Raw genomic sequence first — 25904 nt, 5'->3', positions numbered from 1 at the left:
GTTCGGACATGGAATGCGGAACTGTAACCTTGTTCCACTGTGCGTTAAGTGTGGTGAAAAACATCTTTCTGCCGAGTGTCAACTCCCCAAGAAGGCGGACCTGGAGCACAGTAATAGGAGCGAAACTCGTGGATTCATCAAATGTGCAAATTGCAGTGGCCAGCACACTGCAAACTATCGTGGGTGTCCCAGCCGTAAAAACTACCTTGAGAAGCTGGCGAAAATAAGAGCTGAGCGGCGGAATCCACCCCCTCCGCCTCCACCCCCGCGCTCTTCGCAGGGCCGTCCAAGCAACTCAGCAAACTCGTACGCCGAAGTGCTGAAAAATCAGAGTGCCAATAATGAACTTTTCTCTATGTTCGAGTTTCTTTCTCTGGCGAGAGAGATGTTCGACCGACTGGCGAAATGCCAGACAAAGCAGCAACAACTTCTAGCTCTCTTCGAGCTTACGACCAAGTACGTTTATAATGGCTAATCAGAACTACTTGCGTCTGGCTAATTGGAACGGTCGCTCCGTTCATGGGAAGAAACTGGAACTCTTTGATTTCTTAGAGCGACACAACGTGGACGTAGGAATTGTGACTGAAACCTGGCTGCAGCAGAAACATGCCTTCTTCCATCCGAGATTTTCCTGTATCCGTTTCGACCGCAATTCCAGTGATGCAGAGAGAGGAGGAGGTGTTATGATTGTAGTCCGAAAAGGCATCAGTTTTGTCGAGCTTAATATTTCGACGAAGGTTATCGAAAGTGTGGGTATTTCGATTACGACGTTAAACGGAAACCTACACGTAATCGCCGCCTACTTTCCTGGAGCGAGGAGACGATCTGTTTGGACTCAATTTCGTCGAGACATCGCCGAGCTCACAAGAAGAGCTGAACCGTTTTTCATAGCCGGAGACCTGAACGCACGACACCGCCACTGGAACTGCTCTAAAGCTAACAAAGCAGGAACGCTGCTGTGCCAAGAGGCATCCAGTCGCAATTTCTTCATCCACTTCCCAGACTCGTTTACATTCCAACCGGCGGGCCGTGGCCGCCCATCCACTCTTGACCTGACCCTCTCAAACAACCTGCTGGACATGACCAAACCAGTTACGCTCAACGAACTGTCATCAGACCACCTTCCAGTAATGTTCAACGTGAGTCTCTCGGCCCCAATCGAAAACATAACACCGAAGGTCCGGTGCTATGCGCGGGCGGACTGGCCTCGCTTCCAGCGTGAAGTTAATTCTAAATTAGATTTGTTGGACCCTGCGATTATAACCCTCGACAATGAAGCTGAGGTTGATGCTGCGATCGAACTCCTGACAACGACAGTAATGGATGCCGAAACTGCCTCGGTTCCTGAAGTTCAGAAACGAATATATCAAGTTGCTGAGATCCCGGAAAGTACTCGAAGATTGATCGCGCTGCGGAACAAACGCCGGCGGCAATGGTACAGAAGGAGAGATCCAATATACCATGACATAGTGCTATCGCTGAACCGTAGAATCAGAGAGGAATGTGACCAAGCGAACTTCAGCAGATTCAAGGAAACGCTTCGAACACTAAACGGCGATCGCGATACACTGTGGAAAATCACAAAAGCGTTGCGGAAATCGACAAAGTGTAGCCCACCATTGCGTCACGACGACAAGATGATAGCTTCACCGCTAGAAAAAGCTCAACTTCTGGCAAGAAGCTTCGCTCGCGCACACACGAATCAGATGCCAGATGATCCGGACACTGTTACAGCGGTGAATGAGTCAATCGTTCACATCGACCAGGCACACTTGCCAGGAGACCACCCGTGGCTGATTCGTCCAAAGGAGGTTACCCAGTGCATTCGAAGGCTCAAATCCAAAAAGTCTCCTGGGGAAGATAAAATACGAAACTGCGTGCTCAAGAAACTGCCTCGAAAAGCTCACATCTTTCTCGCCAAAATCCTCACTGCCTGCATCCGGCTCGGATACTTTCCGACCAGGTGGAAACACGCTGTGGTCATCGCCATTCCAAAGCCGAACAAAGACTCCTCGATTCCGTCTAACTACAGGCCAATCAGCTTGCTGTCTTCGTTTAGCAAAATACTGGAGCGTGTGATCCTGAATCGTATTGAACAATACTTGGAAAATATAAGGATGATTCCCGATGAGCAGTTCGGATTCAAAAGAGGGCACTCAACCAACCACCAGCTCGCCCGATTAGTCCGAGATATAAAAACCAACTTCTCGCGGGGTAAGTCCTCTGGAATGGTACTATTAGATGTCGAGAAGGCATACGATTCAGTTTGGCAGGAAGCAATCCTGCACAAGATGCTAGTTGTAAACTTTCCTATGTACGTTTTGAAGATTATCCGCTCCTTTTTGTCAAACCGCTCTTATCAAGTGTCTGTCAATGGGTATGTATCAGATCGTCACGAAGTACCCTATGGTGTCCCACAAGGTGCTGTGTTAAGCCCCACGCTCTACAACATCTTCACCGCTGACCTGGTGATGCTAGATGGCATACAGTATTATCTATTCGCTGACGATACTGGATTCGTTGCATCAGATCCTGATCCGGTCATTGTGGTGACCGAACTACAAGCGGCCCAAAACGCCATCGAGAGGTACCAGAGGAAATGGAAGATCAAGACCAACGCTGAAAAGTCGCAGGCAATTTTCTTCACTCGGAAACGAAGTCCTCGGAAACTACCGCAAAATGAGATTTCTGTGTGGGGACGCCAATTGCCATGGTCGGATGACGTAGGATACCTGGGCTTAACCTTAGATCGGAAGCTAACATTTGCCGTGCACGTCAAGAACACCTTGAGTAAATGCGATAAGCTCACGAGAATGCTGTACCCGCTGATCAATCGCCGATCGTACTTAGACGCAAATTCGAAGCTGTTACTGTACAAGACGGTATTCAAACCAGTAATGACATACAGTTTTCCCGCGTGGTACCACTGCGCAGCAACCCACAGGAAGAAGCTTCAGGTGAAGCAGAATCGAATTTTGAAGATGATGATGAATTTAGATCCATTCCACCCTTGATTCCACCCAACCGAAGAGGTCCATTCTATTACGAGGATGGAACAAATCAACGACTGGTTCCAGCGAGTGCTTCCAAAGTTTTGGATGGGATGCACCACATCAGCAAACCCGTTGCTGCAACATTTACCTCATAGTCTGTGATATTAGGTTTAAGTGAACTGTTTCCTCCAACTATCCCAATACCTTTAACGCTATTTCAAAGGTTTTTTTTTAAACTTTTTCCTTTCACTTTATTAAATTCCTGAAGTTGTTCCTTATTTCGCACAGGCTGCAATATTAGAATTATATAGCTGTTGAAAGGTAGTCCATATCTCAGCTTATGAAAACAATTTGTACACTGTTAATCTAGAACTAATATTGAGTAAATAAAATGAAATGAAATGAAAAAAAAGACGATTGTTTTGACCATCGTTCAATGCAAGGAGGCAATCAAAATACAAATAAACAGCTGAGATATTAATGAAAGAGAGAGAAACCAAAGAGAGCCTCTCTTCTGCAGATTGGACCTTTAGACATGTTTGGCCAGATTTATTTATATACATGGCATTCTTCGAGTTTTAAGCGTGGGCAACCCTGATGATGGCACTCTCTTTCAGTCACAGGGTCACACTGTTTCTTTTCTTTTCCTCATGCACACTAAGGTCAGTTTATCCAAAAATAGGTAATTAGTTACTATCGTCTTTGGCCTTTTTGACACCCCTAATCAGTCGGCTCCAGCATCAGAAACCACGCGACGGCGACGCGAGAAAAGTATTTATCGTTCCGTCGAGGCTTGTGTGGATTTTGCTGTTAAAATTTCATAATCCTCAGATTTTTGGTTTTGGTGGAAGTGCCTTATTATTCCAAAAGCAGGAATAACAGCTTTTCAAAAGGTATGTGCTATTTTGTGTGAAATAAATCAAAGTACAAAACAGAAATTCCAATTTCCTTTGTTCCCAACGAGCAGATGGGTAAAGCTAATTCACCACCACCGGCCAACGCCAACGAAATAAGGTGCACTGACGATGATGGACACGTATCGACCGGAGCACAGGATCCAAGTCATCCGGTTCCGACTAAAGGCGCCGCTTTGCCAATTGAGGAAGCTCTGAAGGTGGCGTTGGTCGGTAAGAGCAACACGACGAAAATGCCTGTTTCGCTTCTGTATGAGCTGCTCGGCAGACAAGGAGTTATACCGCAGTACGAATTGCTTCCGATCCAGGGAGGAGGTTCCCATTCGCCTACCTTCCGGTACCGTGTTGCCTGCCCGGATGGCGATGCCATCGGATGGGGCCAATCTAAGAAGGAAGCGAAGCATGCTGCCGCCAGGATTCTGATGGACAAGCTGGGACTCAATTGTACTGCAAGCAGAAAAGTGCTCGGCAGAAAAACGCCGATCTCGGTTCTGCAGGAGGTGTTGTGTCGCAGAGAACTCCGCCCCCAGTACGATTTCATACAATGCGAAAAAAATGGTTACAAGAAAACGTTTCACTATCGGGTATGGTACGAGGACAAGGAAGGTAAGGCGGAAGTGTTTGAAATTGATTGAAATTTAGGTGGTTAGACTCAGTTTACCCGTTTTTTTATTTAACTTAAGCCGTGGGAACAGGTAAATCCAAAAAAGACGCGAAACAAGCTGCTGCCAAGGCACTGATCGACAAGCTGGCAGGTTATGCCTTCTGGGACACCCACGCATATGACTCCAACTCACGGAATGGGTAGGGTATTTGCATTGTGGCCACAAAACGGTCGAATAATGTATCAATCAATTATTTTCTCCTGTAGCACAACGGATGAGAATGTCGGATCGCCCAGAGACGATCCCAACACAGACGATGATGGAACGTGCTTGGACGAAAATACGGAACCAGAGAGGGGAGCTAAACGGCAGAGTGAACAGACCCTGGCCGATATTTTCGAGCCGCAATGGAAGAGGAGATCCACAGAAAAGGGATTTGCGATGTCAAAAAATGCCACCATATGAATCGTAAGTCGTTCTATGATCGGGAATCTGTGATTCCCACTGACATTATTCGATACTGAATTTTGAAACTCCTAGTTTTTCTTCGAAATGTGGCTTCGATTCATGTTCTGTTACATAAAAAGACATTTATGTTGCTTTCTGCTAAAAGGGATGAAGTGAATTATTATTCCCGATTAAGAATTTCGCGTTTGAAATTAAACATTATGTAAACCCATTTTCTTGTTTCTTTATTCAAGTGGCTATGGTGGCTATTCGCCTTGAGCAGGCTTGCCACTTGCAGGGTTGTTACAACAGCGCGGATTTCGCGATTTTCGCGGATTTGGCGCGAATTTACCCATGGAATTTAGCCCTCGCGCGGATTTGTTTTTTGTAGTGTGTATAGTGATATAATTGAAAGATTATCGACACTTGATGTATAAATTGTTGATGTTTGTATAAATTGCCAGGTTTGGATGTTCAAATGTTTTTAACATCACTGGTAGTCGATATATTTCAAAAATGTGTTAAACTACCTGTCTCCGGCAAACTTTGCCATGTCTACTGCGTATTTTAACGTTTCAAGTCCAAGTCATAAAGCCGACGCGAATCGGACGTTTCGTTCACGAGTTATGCGTAGCCCTACGTAAGCCATTGCATTTATACATACAGTGTCACAACAACAATAAGAAACAATAAGACCACCTGTCATTTTGTTATACAAAATGGCCAAGTTTGACGATATAGTAGTACTCGATTTTTAGTGAGCCGATTTGGTTGACATTCTGGCAACCGACATGAATTTACGGGAATTTTGATTTGTATTGAATTGATTGAGTTCTGTTCACTACTTCCAAAGTTACAGATATACGAAACGACAAAACAATAGGACCACTTTCAAGTTGCCTTTACCAAAGAATATATCAGAGTACCGTGATCCGGGGTATCATTGATCAGCGGGGTAACATTGATCGGCTTGACCCAACTCAGGAAATGTTCAAACAAGTATTTTACATTGAATCAGTTTCTGCTATCGAATGGTATATCATAATCTGCTATCATTTAGCTATTAAATGACATGCAATTCATGAAAATTGAATTTCATAAACAATGAAATAAATCGATTTTTCCATAACTGTGTTTCGTAACGCATTACATTGATAAACATTCATGCCTGGCATGAATACTATATACAATATGAGGTTTGAAATCACTGTATTACTTAAATATGATATCCTAGAGTTGGATTTAATAAACGAAACTTTTATGAAAATGCTCTTTTTCAGTAAAATATACGATTTATTAAAAGTCGGCTATCAATTCCTTAAGCCATTGCCTATTTTTAGGCGTTATTCGTGGTTTAGAGAATTTTAATCCTAAAATAACTTAAAAAGTACATAATTTGTAAGAATTTGGATAACATATTCGAAATCAGCAACCCCGAATTTAGTAAGTTAGGGTATTTTCACCACAAATGAACATTGATCACTGACATGATCAATGTTACCCCAAATCAACAAAATCAAAAATTAGATTTTAAAACCTATTTAAACATGTTTTAAAGTTTTACAATACTTTTTCGAGTAGCTTAACACATAATCAGAGGGCCAGTACTTGTTTTGAAAATATAAAACATGTAACGTTTGCTTTTTGAAGAGAATTATTCAAGAAAGATCGAAAATTCTGATCAATGTTACCCCGGATTACGGTATCTGATGTTCGATGATTGATAGTACTATAATAAAGGATGTCATTTAAACTTGGGGACATTTTTATAGAATTGATTACAAATAACCATCATAAAAATCTGGTGTTATTGTACATCTGTAACTTTGTAACTTCAAGTAGTGAACAGAACTCAACTCAATCAATTCAATTAAAATCAAAATTCCCGTAAATTCATGTCGGTTGCCAAAATTTCAGCCAAATCGACTAACTAAAAACCGTCAAACTTGGTCATTTTGTATGAAATAGAACCGGTGGGCTTATTGTTTTGTCCGACACAGTATAAATTCTGACACCAAATTTTTATGATGGATATTTGTGCTCAATTAAAAAAAAAAAGTCCCCAAGTTTAAATGGCATCCTTAATTTTAGTACTTGTTTATCAATCATCAAGTATCAGATACTCTCATATATCATTTGATAACGGATATCTGAAAGTGGTCCTATTATATAGTCGTTGCGTATATCTGTAATTTTTGATATAGTGAGCAGAACTCACTCAATTAAATACAAATCAAAATTCAAGTAACTCCATGGCGACTGTCAATATTTCAGCCAAATCGGTTCACTAGAAACCGAGCATAACATCGTCAAATTTGGCCATTTTGTATGCAAAAATGGCTGGTGTTCTTATTGTTTTTTTTTCGACACTGTAGATGTCAGTTAGGTCGAACAAAAAAAATACAAAGCAAGCGGATCTTTGTGACTGGTTTCTGTTTTCTCATCCTTCTTTGGGCGGATTTTGGAGCGGACGAATCACGCTATGTCCAAAGGGAAGTATTATGAAAATCCAATGTACCTCAAATGTTTTTCCATACGGTCATAGTTTTTGACCTCTAGTTTCAGAATCTGTGCGGTTTAAAATATTTAATCTTGAGTTTTTCGATTTTTTTGAATTTTTTACTATTTTCCCATACAAATGGCGAAAAACGTCATTTTAAGGTTAATTTCATCCCATATAAAAATGTATGGAAAAAAAACCCAAGATGGATTATTTTAAATCGCACATATTCTGAATCCAGAGGTCCAAAAATATAGTTCAAGCGAATTAACTTTGAGGTACATTCACTTTTCATAATATGGTAAGTGGGGGCAGGATGGGTCACCTAAGAAATGGATCCCTATAACATTCTGAATATAAATAGCATTTCTCTGTTTTCTATCACGACTTCCAGATACACTAGTCAGCTATGATATAAGGGTATAGAAAGGTCATACAGTTTGAAACCTGCTTCTTGACAAACAATTGTCGAAACATGACCCATCTTGCCCCACCTCATTTCTACGGGGGCAAGATGGGTCAGCTATCAGAAATTCGATTTTTCTCCAACAAAAAATACTAGATCTTCTATTTTTTCTCTATACATCTAAGCTTCACATACGTACAGATTACATGAAAGAAGTGTTGAGACATATCGGTAGATTATTCTCAGAAATAGAATATTTTTATTTAGGTAGCCATAAAAAACTTTGAAAACTTATATTTTTTGTAGAAAAATATCAAAAATATGTTCACAAATTTTCAGCGCTCTAGTCACTTCGATAATGTAGGTCACATAAATAGCCTTTCTATGAAAAATAAAACATTTTTAAAAACTATGCAAACATACCGAAAAATTAGGGTGACCCATCTTGCCCCGTCTACACATTACACGTAGTTATATGGAATGTATAGCATAAGGAGTATAACGAAAAAATATTTTATTTTTTTTCTGCGTAAGGAACGTAAAGAATTTTAAAAACAATATATCACTTTTTTGTGTATCCACGTCGTTCATCTGGGAAAATTATAGAAAGATTCAAAAAATAAATAGTACGGTTGAAAACGGTACTGACCCATCTTGCCCCCTGACCCATCTTGCCCCCACATACCATACTTACCTTTGGACATAGCGTGCGAATGTGCTTGAAAAGGCGCTGTGTGCTATGCTAGTGATGAATTTAGAGCAAGTTTTCATTTTGGTTTACTATAATTTTTACGCTATTCATCAGCTCTTCAAAATATTTCTCTGAAGAAGTTGTGCAACAATTCCTCCAATATTTCAATTACGGGTATTGTTCGCGAAGATGCGCTTCCAACGTGGGCAGCAGCATGCTGAGATGCGCAACCAACACCAACCATCGCATCGGAACCGTCATCGATGACCGTCACGAAGCACGCGCACTCAACCGAGCCAATGGGACAGCAGCGACCAGCAGCGAGAGAGTGAGTGCGGTGAGATCCAACCGTGAGAGCAGCAGCGAACGCCGTCGCCGTAGCCATCATCATCATCATCGATGCTCGTCGCCCTGCAGTCAATGTGATGATGGTTTGTTCCATACACGTCGCGTGGGTTCTACGCGCGCGTAGAGCCTTCCACGTGGTTCTGGAACGTTAGATTTTTGGTATATATATGCGACCCGTTCGCGGTCGCAAGTCAGTCGAAATTCGAAAGTGAATAAGTTATGAGCGTTCGCGTGGCTCGAACAACGCGAAGTGAAATTATCCAAAGTGAAATGTAAATAGTAAGCTAGAAGAGAAATAAAGTGTTTAGTGTAGTGAAAGTGTTTCAGTGATTTTTCCCTCGCGGTCCGAAATTCCCCGTTCTCTCTTCTGCCGTGTTATAACCCCCCCGATACAGTCCAGTGTTCTTGCCAAAATTTCTTGTGCTCATTGCCGAACACAATTTGGTCCTTCGAGCCGGATCGAGATCCGGTAGTGTGTGAAAGCGTGCCGCGTGGCTTGAACAACGCGGTAGTGTGTCGTTTAAAAAGCGTACCGCGTGGCTTCGACAGCGCGGCAGTGCGTAGTTTAGAAGCGTGCACGTGGCTTCAACAACGTGCTGTGCAGTGAAGAGCGTGGACGTGGCTTCGACAACGTCCGTATCCGTGTCGGTCCGCGAGTGTAAACCGCGTCGTCGCGTAGTGACTTCATCCGTCGTTCCGGAATTCGTGTGGTGCCGATTCCATCCGGTCCGACAAGCGCGTCGATTTTCGTGGTAGCCCGAGTGAGTCCGCCGTCGCGTAGTGCTAGCTTCCGTCACTCCGGACATTCTGTGATAGTGTTCCACCCGTTGTGACAAGCGCGTCGGTTTCCAGCCAATAGCTGATTGATTCCATCGTCGCGTAGTGTTTTGTGTCCGTCGCTTCGGAATCTTCAAGTGTTTTTTTTCCATCCGTGGCGACACACGCATCGATTTTGACGATCGTATCCGGTGAAGCGAAGTTTCCTGTTTGTCACCGTAGTGTTGAGTGTTGCTGCCACCGCTTCGGATTCCGTGTGCTACCTCCCATCCATTGCAACAAAAGCGACGAAATTCCTGTCCACATCCCCGTGTTACTGACCCGTGAAGGATTACATCAGGATGCCACCCAAACGGACACCGGTGAAGAAGGTGCCTGATTCTGCCGAGTGTGAAGACCAGCTTGGGGCGCTAGTCCACAACCGTGGATTAGCTCAACGCAACGTGAACCGAATCCTAACCACCCTCAAGCAGGCCGAAGAGGAAGAAAGAGAGCCAACCCCAGCCCAAGTTAAAGTGTTTCAACGGAGTGTTGAGACCGAAAAAGCCGAGTTCATCAGGTTGCACCAAGAAATTGTGGCCCAGTCCCCAGCCGACAAGCGCGATGAGCAAGACGATCCCTACCTGCAATTCATGCATCTGCACGAGGAGGTGTCTGTGCTGCTCGAGAGCTGGAACGAGAAGCTAACTGCGCCCCCAATCCAGCAGCAACCGTGTGTCACCACCAACCAGCAGCCGATCGTTGTACAGTCGCAGTCCTTCGGTGCTCCACTGCCAACCTTCGATGGTCATTATGAAGCATGGCTTCGCTTCAAAGCCATGTTTCAGGATCTGATGCAGCGTTCGTCAGATTCAGACGCCGTAAAGTTGTACCATCTTGAGAACTCCTTGAAAGGAGATGCCGCTGGAGTGATCGATCTGGAGACGTTGCAGGACAACGACTACCAGCGCGCATGGGATATCCTGGAAGAGAGGTTTGGCAATAAGCGGGTGATCCTAGAATCGCACATTCTGGGCCTCCTAAACATGAAGAAGATGACTGAGAAGTCGTCGAAGGACCTCCGGAGGCTCATTGATGAATGCACCCGCCACGTGGAGAACCTCGCCAAGCTTGACCAACCGCTTGCAGGAATGTCGGAGCTGCTCGTGGTGACCGTACTAACTCGCGCATTGGATGACCAGACCCGTGAGTTGTGGGAAGCTTCGATTGACCAGACGGAGCTTCCGGAGTACAAGCAGACGATCGAATTTCTTAAGCAACGCTGTGTCATCCTAGAGAGATGCGAGGATAGTGCAACTCCTGTATCCACAAGCACCAAGATCTCCAACCAGAAGCCGCCTGCGTCTAAGTTCGTTCCTTCCATGACATCAAATACAGTGTTAGTGTCGTCGACGTATGTATGCGACTTTTGTGCCGGACAGCATCAAAACTTCAAGTGTACTATGTTCCAAAAGCTGTCCGTGAATCAGCGTCATGCCAGAGTGAAGCAGCTAAGTCTATGTTTTAATTGTTTAAGAAAGGGCCATCGCTGCTTGATATGCTCCAACAGCAAGTCGTGCATGAAATGTTCAAAGAGACATAACACGTTGCTGCATTACGAGCGCAAGGGGAAACGTTCAGATGCACGGAAGCCTTCCGAAGCCATCCCAGTCTATACCACCCTGGTAAGCAGTTTACCAGGCAAGGGTACCCAACCAGTACTAGTAAGGAAATTGACGAAGAACACCGCCGATTGTCCACGAAGAGATAAACGGATTGCCAGCACCGTCCAGGTTCCAGAGCATACTTTCCAGCAGTTAGTGAGGACATTGCCTAAAGGACATGAACAACAAAAGACCATAAGGGTTGGAACTGCATTCCAACGGGCGGGAGTATGTTCGCGAAGATGCGCTTCCAACGTGGGCAGCAGCATGCTGAGATGCGCAACCAACACCAACCATCGCATCGGAACCGTCATCGATGACCGTCACGAAGCACGCGCACTCAACCGAGCCAATGGGACAGCAGCGACCAGCAGCGAGAGAGTGAGTGCGGTGAGATCCAACCGTGAGAGCAGCAGCGAACGCCGTCGCCGTAGCCATCATCATCATCATCGATGCTCGTCGCCCTGCAGTCAATGTGATGATGGTTTGTTCCATACACGTCGCGTGGGTTCTACGCGCGCGTAGAGCCTTCCACGTGGTTCTGGAACGTTAGATTTTTGGTATATATATGCGACCCGTTCGCGGTCGCAAGTCAGTCGAAATTCGAAAGTGAATAAGTTATGAGCGTTCGCGTGGCTCGAACAACGCGAAGTGAAATTATCCAAAGTGAAATGTAAATAGTAAGCTAGAAGAGAAATAAAGTGTTTAGTGTAGTGAAAGTGTTTCAGTGATTTTTCCCTCGCGGTCCGAAATTCCCCGTTCTCTCTTCTGCCGTGTTATAACCCCCCCGATACAGTCCAGTGTTCTTGCCAAAATTTCTTGTGTTCATTGCCGAACAGGTATGTTATGTATCTAAATTCAACTGTCAAAGAACACAAGTCTCTCAAAAACAATCGAATTTGCTTCCAGGAATTCCATTCATCAGAAGCTGAAAGACTAGTTTCGAAAAAATCTGTTCGAATCACCGGTACAAATTTAAAAGTCACCTGCTATATATTTTTAAAAGAGATTTCTAGATAAATACCTATATAGTTTATATACCCGAGCAGGGAATGAGAACTAATTAACAAATTGAGTTATTTAGATATCACGAATTTTGATAACAAAGTGAGTTTTCATTTTGTATGACTTAAGTGTTAACATAACAAAAATGATAACAAAATAATGTACTGGAATATCTAATTGAAAACAGAATGAGTTCTCATTGATAACAAATTGATATCTCATTTTGTTATCCACAATTTACGATTTGATATTATACGCAGTTCTCAGGGAGTTATCAAATCTATAGGGTAATAACTAAAAATTATTAACAAATTTAGTATTCATTTTGATATTTTATTAGGCATTAATTTATAGGGTGTCCCAGAAAGTATGGGCACAACTTTGTATGACGAAAATGCAATCATTTTCTTAACAAACAACAATTTTTATATTCTTGTATTTTTATTCAAAGTATTTTCATTGATACCTATAAAGAGTTTATACATTAAAAAGGGTTTTTGTATGCAGAATATTTTAAATGAAAAAACAACTTCTAAAACTTCTGCACAAACTACTTTTTTACGGTTTTGCCCAAACCCGAAATTCGAAACATTGTTTTTGAATTTTTTTGGTATGATATATTCGAAAACATGATTCCTTAGATAGCTGATTGAAATTTTTTATGAAAATATGTTTTGCTTGTGCGTACGGGTACTTCAAAATTTTGAGAAAACTGAAAAAATCGCCTTTTCTATTTCTGGTTGGGACATGCTCACAGACATTTGAGTTTTAAAGAACGTTTTAACGAGAATAAAAATAATTCAATCTACACTTCATAAAGCTGGAGCAGTTAATTAACTTATAGTGAAATTTATTTGTAGTTTTCTGCATGCTGTGATATTAATTCAGAATCTTGTTTTCTACTAGTTGAAAATCGGGTTTTCAAAAATAACGATTTTGGTGTTTGAATTCAATTTTCAGGTTCAAAAGTATATATTTTCAATTCAAACTGAGGGTTGTATAATAGATACGCATGCAGAAGTTCACGGATATATTTTTTGAAATTTTTATTGAGCTTAATTTTATGTGCAGAAAACAATTTGATAAGCTATGTGATTGAAAAATATAGCATTTTGTGCAGCAACTTTGAAAGGTCTTTTAGGGAAAATTCTACCGCATTCAAACAAAGTGTGAAATACAAATTCTAATGATTGGCATTTGGTGTTAATATATTGAGGCAGGACATGTGTGAAAATAAGGATTGTTTATGCATCCATCCCCAAATGGCAGAGCTGCAAAGTTGTGCCCATACTTTCTGGGACACCCTATATATGAATAAGTAAAAATTTAAATGAGATTTTATTTCAAATTCAGAAGAATCTCGTGATTAAAAATTTGTTTTGTTTTATACGATATCATTAGCATATGACTCCTATTAATGTCGTAGTATTATCGATTGTAACATTAACATTTCATCAACAGTCATTTCTAACTTGGAGCCAACACAAAGGAAAATTGTAAGGAAATCGGATATGATATCCTCATAGATATCCAGTATAATTCAACTAAAAGATTATGGATGATGTACATTGAAGTGACAGAGAAAAGTAAATTTGAAGTCAAAGGACAACTGCACGTAATATTTTTGAAAAATTACATTTCAGCTTTTCCTTCTGATTATATTCACTGCAGTAAAACAAATGTGGGAGGTGTTCACTACATCCCAGAGCCAAAGGCATCGGGACTCAAATTGAATGACATCGAGCAACAAATTGAGTCGCATTCGGCCTCTCAGCTTTTTCCCTCGTTATCCGAGAAAAAATGATGACATTGAAAAAATAAGGCATTCGATTGGAAAAATATTTATTACATTAATTCTATCGGGTTTGGCATAGTCTTTTGGCATAATGATAAAATTTCATAATTTGGCAGAACATTCGTTTGGCTAAATGGCCGTTTGGCATAACAATAAATGAAATGGCATTCATCATTTTCATGTATGATAAATATCTGTGTTATTTTCAAAACTGTATCAAACATCTCGGGATTCATAATATTGGTACGGAGCTACAATGAATCCTTTTTCACGCGAAAAAAACTTTATAAAGGTAATATATGTGACCTTCGACAGTAGAATGACCGCGAATTACTTCGGTTGGCCATATCCAACTTCATTTGTCTTTAAGTTAGAACTATGCCAAATGAACAATATGCCAATTGGCTATAATGCCAAATGACTATTATGCCAAATGACTTTATGCCAAACGACCTAAAGTGTGAGAAAATTTTGAGTATAGACTGTTTCAGAAATTATAAATACACTAACGATTGGATGCCATTTCAATTTGAGCACAATATCCAAAAAAGTTTCTTCTAGCTCTTATAGTATACATTCTAATGAAGCAAATAATACCAATTTTGTTGATGCTTCTTGTAAAAGTTAAAAAATGGGGCTCTGTAAACTAGATGATTAAAATTTGAAGTTACACAAAGTGGTCAAAAAATGTAGCATAATAGAAAAGAAAAAAAATCTCACAAATAAAATATTCTATTTCCAAACACAATGAAAATTACAGTTTCGATAAGAAAATATATTTCTCGATTGGACAAAACAATTTTTGCTAGAATATTTGATCAAGAACCATCATTACGGGCATTCTCAATGCAACAGTTGTTGTTTCAAATTTCTCAACAACACATGTGACAACAAACGTTAAGCAAACGAATGTCTTATTTACTGCTTACTGCTATTTACAAGCTATGCCATCTGTCAGAAAAAAAAGTTGTGCAAATGACTTTATCGATTTCTCCCAGGTTAAAGGCATTTCTTTGACAACTTGTGGAGAAAACGAATATGATAAAAAGTCAGATAAAATCTTAAAAAAAACACCTTTGTGCAAATGGAAATATGGAGAATTAAGTTTGTTGTTCTTCTAAAAATCATGACAATTGAAAGGGAATACAAAAATGTGGATCACGATATGCTGTGTTCTGAAAGAAGTTGGTTGAAATTATCAGAACATTTCAGTTTATTTAATAAACAAAGTGTATTTATAATTTCTGAAACAGTCTATACTGTGGAACTCTCATTATTCTCTTACGAAAGTGTGAATAGTGCAGTTTTCAAAAAATATAGAATTGGAGAAATAATCACCCTGTAGTTCAAACTTCAAAATATGTGGCAATATGTTTAGTTTGAAATAACTAATATAGGGGAACTTTTGTATTTACTCTGGGCAGTTTTATTCTCTTCGTTATGGAAGACTTTTTGAAACCTGTTGAATTCAACGTTGGCCTCAAATCTTTCCCAACCAAGTTGAGCTATAAGACCAAGTTTCAAGCAATTTGGCCGATGAAAAACCCCGCATAACGAAGAGAACAACACTGCCGATATAACCAGTTACCCTAAAAAGACTTATTAAACCAATTTAAATCAATAGCATGACCATTACCCAGAATCAGCAATTGCAAATTATGTGTCAATATGGAAGTACAACACTCAGATAGATTTAACAAATATTTTGTGAATATAATTAATGTTTAATATGCCTTATTATATTAAACCTATTTTTGATTTTTGAAATCAAATCTTGTTAACATTGAGTTTTTGAAATGATAACAAAATGATATCTTAATTTGATATTAAATAAAAACAATTCGGAACGAAAACTTGTTTTGATTTCATTTTGTTAACAGTAACAAAATGAGTTATCAATTTGTTATAGGTTTGTTCTCATTCCCTGCTCGGGTAGTTTATCTCGGGAAAAATCAGTTGATGGGAATCCTAGAGAAATTTTTTGAAAATGGAATATAAATCATTGCAAGAGTTGTTACTGAAAACTTAAGCGACAAATTCTGGGGAATCTCTGCAGGCATTCCTGGATATATTACTGCAGGAATTGTTGGAGAAATTCTTAATAAATCCTGGAAAACCCTGTAAGAATTTCAGTGGACTTCAGCAAGTAAACTTTTCAAATTTTCCACATTGTCCTTCTAAGATTTTCCCAGTGATTGATCATTGTAAGGGATGTTTTCCAGGTATTCCCCTGGGAAAATTCCTCACTGAAGATTCATTCAAGAATTGCTAAGGCATTACTCAAAAAAAATCGAAGGGATCTTGTATAAGAATTCTTTATGAGGATACTCCCAAGTTCAAATTCTCTAATTGGTTTTAAAAATTTTTCTAAAAGATTTGTATTCGGGTACTGTTTCCAAAAATGTTCATAAATACTTAAAGAAAGTCTCCATGTTTAGTTTATGTTCCTTTTTGGACCACCCTAAGAAAACTGAATTTTCACAGCAGGCAGTTAAACTTTTGCAACAGCTTGAAACTAATTTTATTGATACAAATAAACAATAGGAATAGACAAATTGGCACTTTAACAGTCATTCTTTTTAGCATTTTCTATTATTACTTACATTTTATAGTTTTCTGTATTAATCCTTTTCCTCACAGGTATGCTGGCTCACGGTCGAATCAACGGCGCTTTCACCTATCCTGTACAGAACACTGTTAGATTCACGTTTCTACGATTATTTATACTGTCCTTACCTTCGGACGAGCTTTCAATCACAAACTCTCTGTATTTGCACGTAAGCTAATTTTAGCAATCGCAATTATCTGATAAATAGTTCAAACTCCCTAAACTACACTTCTTTACTCAAAGCCTAGGTTGACCATTTTGATCATTCTTCGTTCTGTTTTTGTTTATGATTTTATTTACCATTTCTATTTTTACCATCTCCCTCTCACGCAACATACCTTCTGACATCTATGCTCTACTCACGGTTAATCCATCACCGGGGTGGTCTCGTCTGGTGTGGACCGCATGTTGCGCAATGGTTGCGCTGTCGAAAGGTGGTATGGGGCTGTGCCAACACACCCCCTCCCGTAACTCTGGTGGGGCTCCTCGGCTGCACCGGATTTACCCTCCTGTACCTCGAGCACAGCCAGTCTGGTCACCGGCCTCCTAAACTTACCCTTGCTCGTCTCGACCATGGCCTGCCGGATTCTGCCGTCCGCTCCCGGGTAGACGTCCGTCACGATGCCCCGGATCCAGCTCTTTCGCACGGCCTCATCGGTGATGTACACTAGATCACCACACGCTAGTGGCGGCGACTCGGAGAGCCACTTCGTCCGCTGGTTGATGGATGGCAGATACTCGGACACCCACCGAGCCCACAGCTTGTCCGCCAGTCGCTGTGACCGCTTGTAGCGGTCCCGTAGTGCTTCGGCCTCGCTCGTCGGTGGAACTGAGCGCTCTTCGCTGATTGCGCCAACACCGCGAACAAAGTGGTTCGGCGTCAACGCTCCCTCTGCTCCTGGTTCCAGGCCAACGTACGTTAGTGGCCGGGAGTTGATGAGGTCTTCGGCCTCCGCTATCGTCGTCAGTAGTACTTCGTCCGTTATTGTCCGCCCGTCGTTCAGCACGGTCAGTGCTGCCTTCACGGAGCGAACCAATCGCTCCCAAACCCCACCCATGTGAGGTGCGCTGGGCGGGTTGAAATTCCAGCGGGTCCTGGAATCCGTGAATTCGTCCTCTGACTCGATCTCGATTCGCTGCATGATGGCCTTGCTTGCTGCTTGGAAGTTTGTGCCGTTGTCCGAGTAGAACTCTAGCGGCTTCCCTCTGCGACACACGAACCGCCGTATGGCCATCAGACACGCTTGAGTCGTCAGGCTGTGAGCGACCTCAAGGTGGACAGCCCTCGTCGTCATGCAGGTAAACAGGCAGATGTACCTCTTCTCTGATCTGCGACCGACAGTAACAGTCAGCGGTCCGCAGTAGTCCACGCCGGTGTGGCTGAACGGTGGCAGATGCGGCGTCACTCGCGACTCCGGCAACGGAGCCATCCTCGGGTTCGACGGGCGACACTTCTGCACCTTGCACCAGACGCACATTCTTCCGATTCTCTTCAGTTCCGCTCGCAGATTCTGGACGTAGAAACGCTGCCGAATTTCGTTGACTGCGGTCTCCGTGTTCCCGTGAGCTACTCGCTGATGATAGTGGTCGAGCAGCTTGTCGGTCACCGGATGCTTTTTCGGCAAAATAATCGGAAACCGCAGCTCGAATGGTAGCGACGATCCTTGCGCCGCTCTGCCTTCCATCCGTAGTACACCCTCGGCGTCCAGGAACGGGCTCAAGCTGTACAGGCTACTGCTCTTCTCTACTGGTTGCTGCTGCTGGTTTGGCTGCTTCTGGTTCTTCACCAATGTGCAGACCTCGTCTCCGAAGCAATCGGCTTGGGCCGACCTCCAGAGATACGCCTCCGCTTTCCGGTATTCGTCCCGCTTCAGCGGCACTAGCTTTGTTCGCACGTGTTTCTTCACGACGCTGTTGATTCTTGCAGTGGCCGGTACGACTTCGATCTCCAGCCCATCTCTCTTCCTTCTGCAGTTCGATGCAAACCGGTAGACGCACGCTACCGTCCGGACCAGAATCTTCCACTTCGAAAACCGCAGCGGGTCCACCATCGGCTCAGTGACTGCAATTTCGTGGAAATGCAAACACGCTCGGGTCTCCTCGCTAGTGTTCGGTGTCACTGCCTCTTGCTCCGGCCAAAAATCCTCCGGCTGGTACAGAAAGTCTGGGCCACGAAACCATGGTCCGCTTGGTCGCAGGCTGTGCGCCTTTTCCCACTTCGTTAACGCGTCGGCCACGTTGCACTTCGTCGGCACCCATCTCCATTCTACAAGCTTCGTTAGACTGTGGATCTCGCCGATCCGGTACGCCACAAACTGCTTGTACCGACGGTGGTCGGAGTGGATCCACGACAGCACGGTCTTCGAGTCGGACCACATGAAACGCTTCTTTACCTCCAACGAAATCGTCTCGCCGACGGAGTTCGCCAGCCTCGCTCCTAACACTGCAGCTTGCAGCTCCAGTCGCGGTATGGACATGTGCTGCAGCGGTGCTACCTTAGATCTCGCCATCACGAGCGAGCATAACGGCCCGGTGGCCGTCTCGATGCGGATGTACGCCACGGCACCGTACGCGTCCTGGCTAGCGTCTACGAAAACGTGCAGCTGTAGGCTGTCGTATCGCAGTGAAAATCCGCCACGGAAGTAGTAGCGGGGAATGCGGACTTCTTCAACTTCCGGAAGCCTCCGGATCCAGTTGCTCCACTTCTCCGCGCACTCTTCGTCGATCTGCTGGTCCCACTCACATCCGGTACGCCACAGGTCCTGAATCAGCAGCTTCCCGTAGAATGTGAAAATGGACAACAGTCCTAACGGATCGAAGAAACTCATCACGCAGCTCAACAGGATCCTTTTGGTCGGCAGCTTCTCGCCGGACAGGAACGGCTCCAGATCGTCTCTCAGTTTGGTGGAGAACGAGAATTCGTCACTTGCCGGGCTCCACACGATCCCCAGTACTCGCTCGGATCCAGACTCCTTATCCTCGCTGAACCACACGCACTGATCCTCTTTTCGCTCTCCCATAGCATCCAGGAACTCTTCAGAGTTGGAGACCCAGTTGCGGAGCTCAAAACCGCCTCTGGAGTGGACGTATCGTACTTCCTTAGCCCGTTTGACAGCTTCCTCGATCGTGTCTACGCTGTCGAAATAATCGTCGACGTAGTGGTTTTCAACGATGGCCACCGCCGCCGCTGGGAATTGTCCCGCAAACTCCTTCGCGTTTAGGTTCTTGACGTACTGCGCCGAGCATGGCGAGCTCGTCGACCCAAAGGTCGCTACGTCCATCACATACACTGTCGGCTTCTCCGACGGATCGTTTCGGAACAGAAACCTTTGAGCTCGCTTGTCCTCTTCTCGAATCCGCAGCTGGTGGTACATCTCCTTTATGTCTGCGCCGAAACCGACTTCTCGCTCCCGAAACTTGCATATCACCGCCGGCAGGGCAGTCAGCATATCCGGTCCCTTCAGCAACTTCGAGTTGAGCGACACTCCTCCAACTTCCGCTCTGGCGTCCCACACCAGACGAAACTTCTTCTTTCTCGGATTGTAGACGATATTCAGCGGAACGTACCACACCTTGCTGCAGTCCAGCGCTAGCAGCTCCGACTCCGACGCTTCGTGTGCGTAGCCTTTCACGAGATAGTCGGCGATCATGGTACGGACTTTGACATACAGCTCGGGATCCTTCCGCAGGCGTTTCTCCAAACACATCAGCCGCTTCACCGCCATAGGGTAGCTGTCGGGAAATTCGATGTTGTCGTCCTTCCACAGCAAACCCGTCTCGAAACGATCGCCGATCCTCCTCGTCGTCTTCTTCAAAATCTCCTTCGCTCTTCTGTCTTCTTCCGGCTCCGGAAGCAAGGCGATGGAAATGCCGGACTCCTCCAGCGTGTAGTGACTCTTCAGGAGATCGTGAAGCTCCTGATTGGACACCGGGCTGCACGAATGATGCGCGACCATTCCGCTAGTCACGTTTCCCGGTCCTGTCGGCCCGTATACGGTCCAGCCTAGCTTCGACCTTACTGCTATCGGCTCTTCCGGTCGGCCGATTCGCGATTCCAACGGCGCGTAAAGGTGAATATCCTTCAGCCCGATCAAAATCTGTGGAGTGGCATGCTGGATGTCGGTGATCGGTAGGCCTTGGAGATGCGCATATTGCCTCACCACTTCCGAAATGGCTACCGTGTGTTGTGGAAGCTTTAAACTCTCCACTGTGTGGGCGCTCTTTATTTGGAAACGTTGTGTGGATCCTCTCGCCGAGATGAAGAGACTCACGCACTGCGAGTCTTTCTCGATCCGGGAAACTCCAGCGGTCCAAGTTACGCGCAAGGGCTGTGTCGCGCCTCGGACTCCTAAACGGTTCACTAGTGCCCGTTCGACCAGTGTGTACGACGATCCTTCATCCAGAAACGCGATAGTGTTCACGGAGTGTTTGCCACAATGCAACGTGACGGGCATCATCCGGAAGATCACGGTTTGTTTTGGCTGCGCGGCGTGAACGTTGCAGTTTAGCCCTGCGGCTGGCCTGACAAAATGGAGCAGCGGGTTGTGACGCTCCTTACAGCCTTCGACGTTGCAGCGGAAGCTTAGCTTGCAGCCGGCGGTACCATGCTCGTTCAGGCACAGTTGGCATAACTTCCATCTGCGTACCGCTTCCCATCGCTCTCCGAGTTGGAGCCTTCGAAACTTCTCGCAGTTCCGGATCCGGTGATCCACTCTGCCACAAATCCGGCAGGGCTTCCTCTCCCTCCTGGGTGGACTCGAACTCCTATTCTCTTCCACGTCGTGCGAGTGCACGTAGCCGTCGTGCGCTCTGCTTCTCGATCCTTTCTTCGATCCGGATTCTCCGGAACGGGGGGTACCTTCTCCATACGCTGCTACTTCGCTAGCGTCCTTCACGATGCTTGACAGGAAATTTGATAACGTCCTCAGCGTCACCACTTTGGTCTTCCTGCGATATCGTACCCATTCCAGCTGGGTGCCAGCCGGTAGCTTCTCCGTCAACTCCTGGATCAGCATCGGGTTGACCAAGTGCGTCGTTAGTCCGGTCGCTTCTAGGTGATCGGCAAGCTGCTGCACTACCACTCCGAAACTGATGAAACTCGCCAGCCGATCCGCTTTCGGTGGCGCTGCATTGCGCACCTTCGCCAACAGCATATTGAGCAGTCGCTCTGGCCTGCCGTACAGCATGCGCAGTGTCTCCACAATCTTTGGGACGGATTTCGGCAGAAGCAGTCTGCTCCTTACCGCCTCCAGGGCCTCTCCTTTCAGGCACTCCTGTAGCCGCGCCAAATTCTCCACGTCGGAAAAGCCGCACGCCTTCGTCGACGTCTCGTAGCTGCTGATAAACATCGGCCATTCTTCCATCCTGCCAGAAAACGTTGGCAACTTTCTGGACAGGAATTGCCGAGCGGACATCTGCGCCTTCGTCGGTTCTCGTTGCCGATTCTTCCGCCCATCCTTCTCTTTTCCGCTTTTCCGACGAGGCTTCTCTTCCTGTTTCTCTTCTTCGGAACTTTCCGAACTTTCTTCGCTGCTATCTTCCTCCTCTGCGGAGCTCTCCTCTTCCTCGCTGGAACTTGCTTCTTCTTCTTCGCAGCTTTCCACCTCTTCAGCGGACTCTTCTTCTTCTTCTTCGTCGGAACTCGCGCTTTCCGATTCGACAACTTCCACCACTTTCTTCATCTTCTTGGTTTTCACCTTCTCGGGTTTGGGAACCCCTGGTCGTCCAAGTGGCGTCGAATCTCCGCCACGCCCGATCAAAAAACTCTCCGGCAGACTGGATGGACAAACTTTCGGAGTCGAGTGCTTCTGGTACGCTCCTCTCGGATCTTCGAAGTCCGCTACCGTCGCATCCGCTTTTCCAGGCTTTCCATTCCTCGACTTTTGCTTCTCGAGTCCTTTCCCCGGCTTCGTCTGCTCCGATTCCGTCTTCTTCTTTGTTCCGCTTTTTGAGCTTCCCACTTTACCGCCTCCGACAGCTTGCTCCAGCTCCTTTTCACCATCGGCCGCTCCTGAATTCCGCTTCAGCTTCAACTGCTTCAGCTTCTCCTCCATCTCCGTCCGCATTTGGTCGAGTTTCCGCTGATGGGCTTCTTCTTCCGCGAGCTTCTTCGCCATTTGCGCCTGTTCGAACTCGAGTTCCATCTCCCGCTTCTCTTTCTCCAGCTGCTGGCGCATCTCGAACAGCTCCTGCTTCATCTCCAGACGTTTCCGGTACAAAATCTTCTCCTTCTCCATTTCCCGCTTCTGCTTCGCCTTCTCCGCTTCGAGCTCTTGCAGCCCCTCTTGCACATCAGCAGGAACAACACCTTCACTTTCACTTCCGACGCACTTCTGACAGCACCAAGAAACGTCCTTGACATCAGCTGAGACGCCAACACAGCCGAAGTGATACCACCGCTGGCAGTGGTCACAAAATACCATTTGCGACTCCTCGTCATCAGGACGGTCGCAAGCCGCGCAATTAAAACCTGTCTTATCAGGACTTTGCATTTTTGGGTTTGGTCGGAACTTTATAAAATTTTCAAGATTGTTCCTTTTTGGACCACCCTAAGAAAACTGAATTTTCACAGCAGGCAGTTAAACTTTTGCAACAGCTTGAAACTAATTTTATTGATACAAATAAACAATAGGAATAGACAAATTGGCACTTTAACAGTCATTCTTTTTAGCATTTTCTATTATTACTTACATTTTATAGTTTTCTGTATTAATCCTTTTCCTCACAGGTATGCTGGCTCACGGTCGAATCAACGGCGCTTTCACCTATCCTGTACAGAACACTGTTAGATTCACGTTTCTACGATTATTTATACTGTCCTTACCTTCGGACGAGCTTTCAATCACAAACTCTCTGTATTTGCACGTAAGCTAATTTTAGCAATCGCAATTATCTGATAAATAGTTCAAACTCCCTAAACTACACTTCTTTACTCAAAGCCTAGGTTGACCATTTTGATCATTCTTCGTTCTGTTTTTGTTTATGATTTTATTTACCATTTCTATTTTTACCATCTCCCTCTCACGCAACATACCTTCTGACATCTATGCTCTACTCACGGTTAATCCATCACCGGGGTGGTCTCGTCTGGTGTGGACCGCATGTTGCGCAATGGTTGCGCTGTCGAAAGGTGGTATGGGGCTGTGCCAACAGTTTATTTCAAAGATTTTTTTTTCCAGAAATATATTTATTTCAGTTCCCTTTAAAATTTCTCCAGCTTTTTTTTTATTTTTTCCCACGAATCCAGTTCCTAGTTCTGGGCATGTTTCTCCTGAGATTTTGTCTAACGAATTCTTATAAAAAATTGGCTAAAAAATATTTAAGGGATGTTTTTGGCAAAAAAATCGGGAGTTTTGCAGAAATGTCTTCAATTTCAAGCAGAAAGCTTACAATAATCGAGATTAGTTGCATTGACTTACAAATCAATATTTCATTCACCAAGCACTCAACTAGTCCATTCCAGTTTAATGGATTTCTTCAATAACGTTAAGTAAAAAAAAACACAAATTTATCATCACACTTTCGCGGATTTGGCGCGAATTTGATTCCAGAATCGCGCGGATTTGGCGCGGATTCAAATTTGGCTCGCGCGGATTTGGCGCGGATTTTTTTCCACCCTTCTCATAACAACCCTGCACTTGTTGACAATAACACGTCATTAATATTTAATTTTACTTCTCAGATATTTATTTTTCCATTCAGCTGAGATCAATTTAAATTTATTATAAGATACCTACATAAATACAAAAAAAAACGGAAAAGTACTACCGTGGGGTGCCCTAATTTCGCGCGGGTCCAAATTTCGCTCACTGATAATATTTCAGGCCAAACATTTCAATAGGTCCTATCTGCATTCGAGAGGCTCTCTTTGTTCACTTTCTCTTTCATTTATTGCAATGTAATGGTACACTTTTCAACTATGTTTGCAGTGCAAATCAAAAGACGATTGTTTTGACCATCGTTCAATGCAAGGAGACAATCATAATACAAATAAACAGCTGAGATATTAACGAAAGAGAGGGAAACCAAAAACTTCTGCAGATAGGACCTTTAGACATGTTTGGCCTGATTTAGAGATCATAATCATAAAATTAATTGTCAAAATGTTCAATTGTCACTTGAGCTATACTATCTAAAGTGAAATTTTAAATATTCAACAATAGGTTCTATTATGATATCTAAAATTTAATATTATCAGTGAGCAAAATTTGGACCTGCGTGAAATTAGGGCATCCCACGGTACCTATGTGTAGCTCTTTTAGGGAAAGCTACCCTAGATTTTAAAATATCTTGTTTAAACTAATTATTGATGTTGAGAGAAGAGTGCTTTGATGAACGGATCTGCTGACATCTCACAGAACGTCCTGGAGGATCTCGTGGCCCGTTCGATAGTTGCATCAATGGTGTCGATATTGGCCAGCTTGTCAGACTGATAGGTCTGATCTTCATACGAGGCATTATTTACTCCCAGAATAAACTTGAAAGTATATTCTCGCCAAGATTTGGGAATAGCAAGGCTGCAAACAAAACATGTTTAAAGTAGGTATGTGTAGTGGCAACGTCCACTCGGCAAAACTGCCAAACCCCTATTAAGCGCTCAAGTAGCATTGAGCTCGAATGATGTATGAATAAAAGTTAGTTCTATCATGACTGTAAACATACTCGGTTGCACTTACCATCTTATGAGAAATGTTCCACTATTTAACGTAAATACGCAAATACAACAGTATGGTATGTGGTGGCAAGATGGGTCAGTACCGTTTTCAATCGCACAATATAAGTTTTGAATCTTTCAATAATTCTCCCATATGAACGACGGGGATACACAAAAAAGTGGTATATTGTTTTGAACATTCTATACGTTCCTCGCACAGAAAAAAATAAAATATTTTTTCGTTAAACTCCTTATGCTATACATTCCATATGACTACGTGTATTGTGTAGACGGGGCAAGATGGGTCACCCTAATTTTTCGGTATGTTTGCATAGTTTTTGAAAATGTTTTATTTTTCATGGAAAGGCTATTCTGTGACCTACATTATCGAAGCGATGAGAGCACTGAAAATTTGAGAACATATTTTTTAAATTTTCCTTCAAAAAATATAGGTTTTCAAAGTCCGTTTATGGCTACCCGCAAGGTTGCGACCATTCATTTGCAAAGATTTACATTCAT

General features: G+C 43.8%; 2 protein-coding genes across 2 annotated transcripts; one reads left to right on the top strand and one right to left on the bottom strand.

Moving 5' to 3' along the window:
• The first annotated feature begins 3726 nt into the window (after positions 1 to 3726).
• LOC115259466 (interferon-inducible double-stranded RNA-dependent protein kinase activator A homolog) lies at positions 3727 to 5189 on the top strand. The gene is made up of 4 exons (XM_062848906.1): positions 3727 to 3886; positions 3961 to 4513; positions 4591 to 4711; positions 4779 to 5189. The coding sequence occupies exons 2-4, from the start codon at positions 3961 to 3963 to the stop codon at positions 4975 to 4977; spliced, it is 873 nt and encodes a 290-aa protein (XP_062704890.1). The 5' UTR covers positions 3727 to 3886; the 3' UTR covers positions 4978 to 5189.
• An 11908-nt stretch (positions 5190 to 17097) lies between these two features.
• On the bottom strand, positions 17098 to 23878 carry LOC134291492 (uncharacterized). Its single transcript, XM_062859276.1, has 2 exons — positions 23556 to 23878; positions 17098 to 23501 (listed from the first exon to the last, which is right to left on the bottom strand). The coding sequence occupies exon 2, from the start codon at positions 23221 to 23223 to the stop codon at positions 17098 to 17100; it is 6126 nt and encodes a 2041-aa protein (XP_062715260.1). The 5' UTR covers positions 23224 to 23501; positions 23556 to 23878.
• Between the last annotated feature and the right edge of the window lie 2026 nt (positions 23879 to 25904).

The sequence above is a fragment of the Aedes albopictus genome, chromosome 1 (assembly GCF_035046485.1).
Source record: "Aedes albopictus strain Foshan chromosome 1, AalbF5, whole genome shotgun sequence".
NCBI lineage: Eukaryota > Metazoa > Arthropoda > Insecta > Diptera > Culicidae > Aedes > Aedes albopictus.
The sequence above is the reverse complement of the archived record's forward strand: the minus strand, read 5'-3'. Positions and strand labels throughout refer to the sequence as shown.

What these genes read in the sequence shown, in the direction of transcription:
- LOC115259466 (XM_062848906.1), top strand. Translation starts at nt 3,961, where the DNA reads ATGGGTAAAGCTAATTCACCACCACCGGCCAACGCCAACGAAATAAGG. An exon ending in ATGGTACGAGGACAAGGAAG is followed by an intron (nt 4,514 to 4,590) that starts GTAAGGCGGAAG and finishes ATTTAACTTAAG; the next exon opens with CCGTGGGAACAGGTAAATCC. An exon ending in GACTCCAACTCACGGAATGG is followed by an intron (nt 4,712 to 4,778) that starts GTAGGGTATTTG and finishes TTTCTCCTGTAG; the next exon opens with CACAACGGATGAGAATGTCG.
- LOC134291492 (XM_062859276.1), bottom strand. Translation starts at nt 23,223, where the DNA reads ATGCAAAGTCCTGATAAGACAGGTTTTAATTGCGCGGCTTGCGACCGT.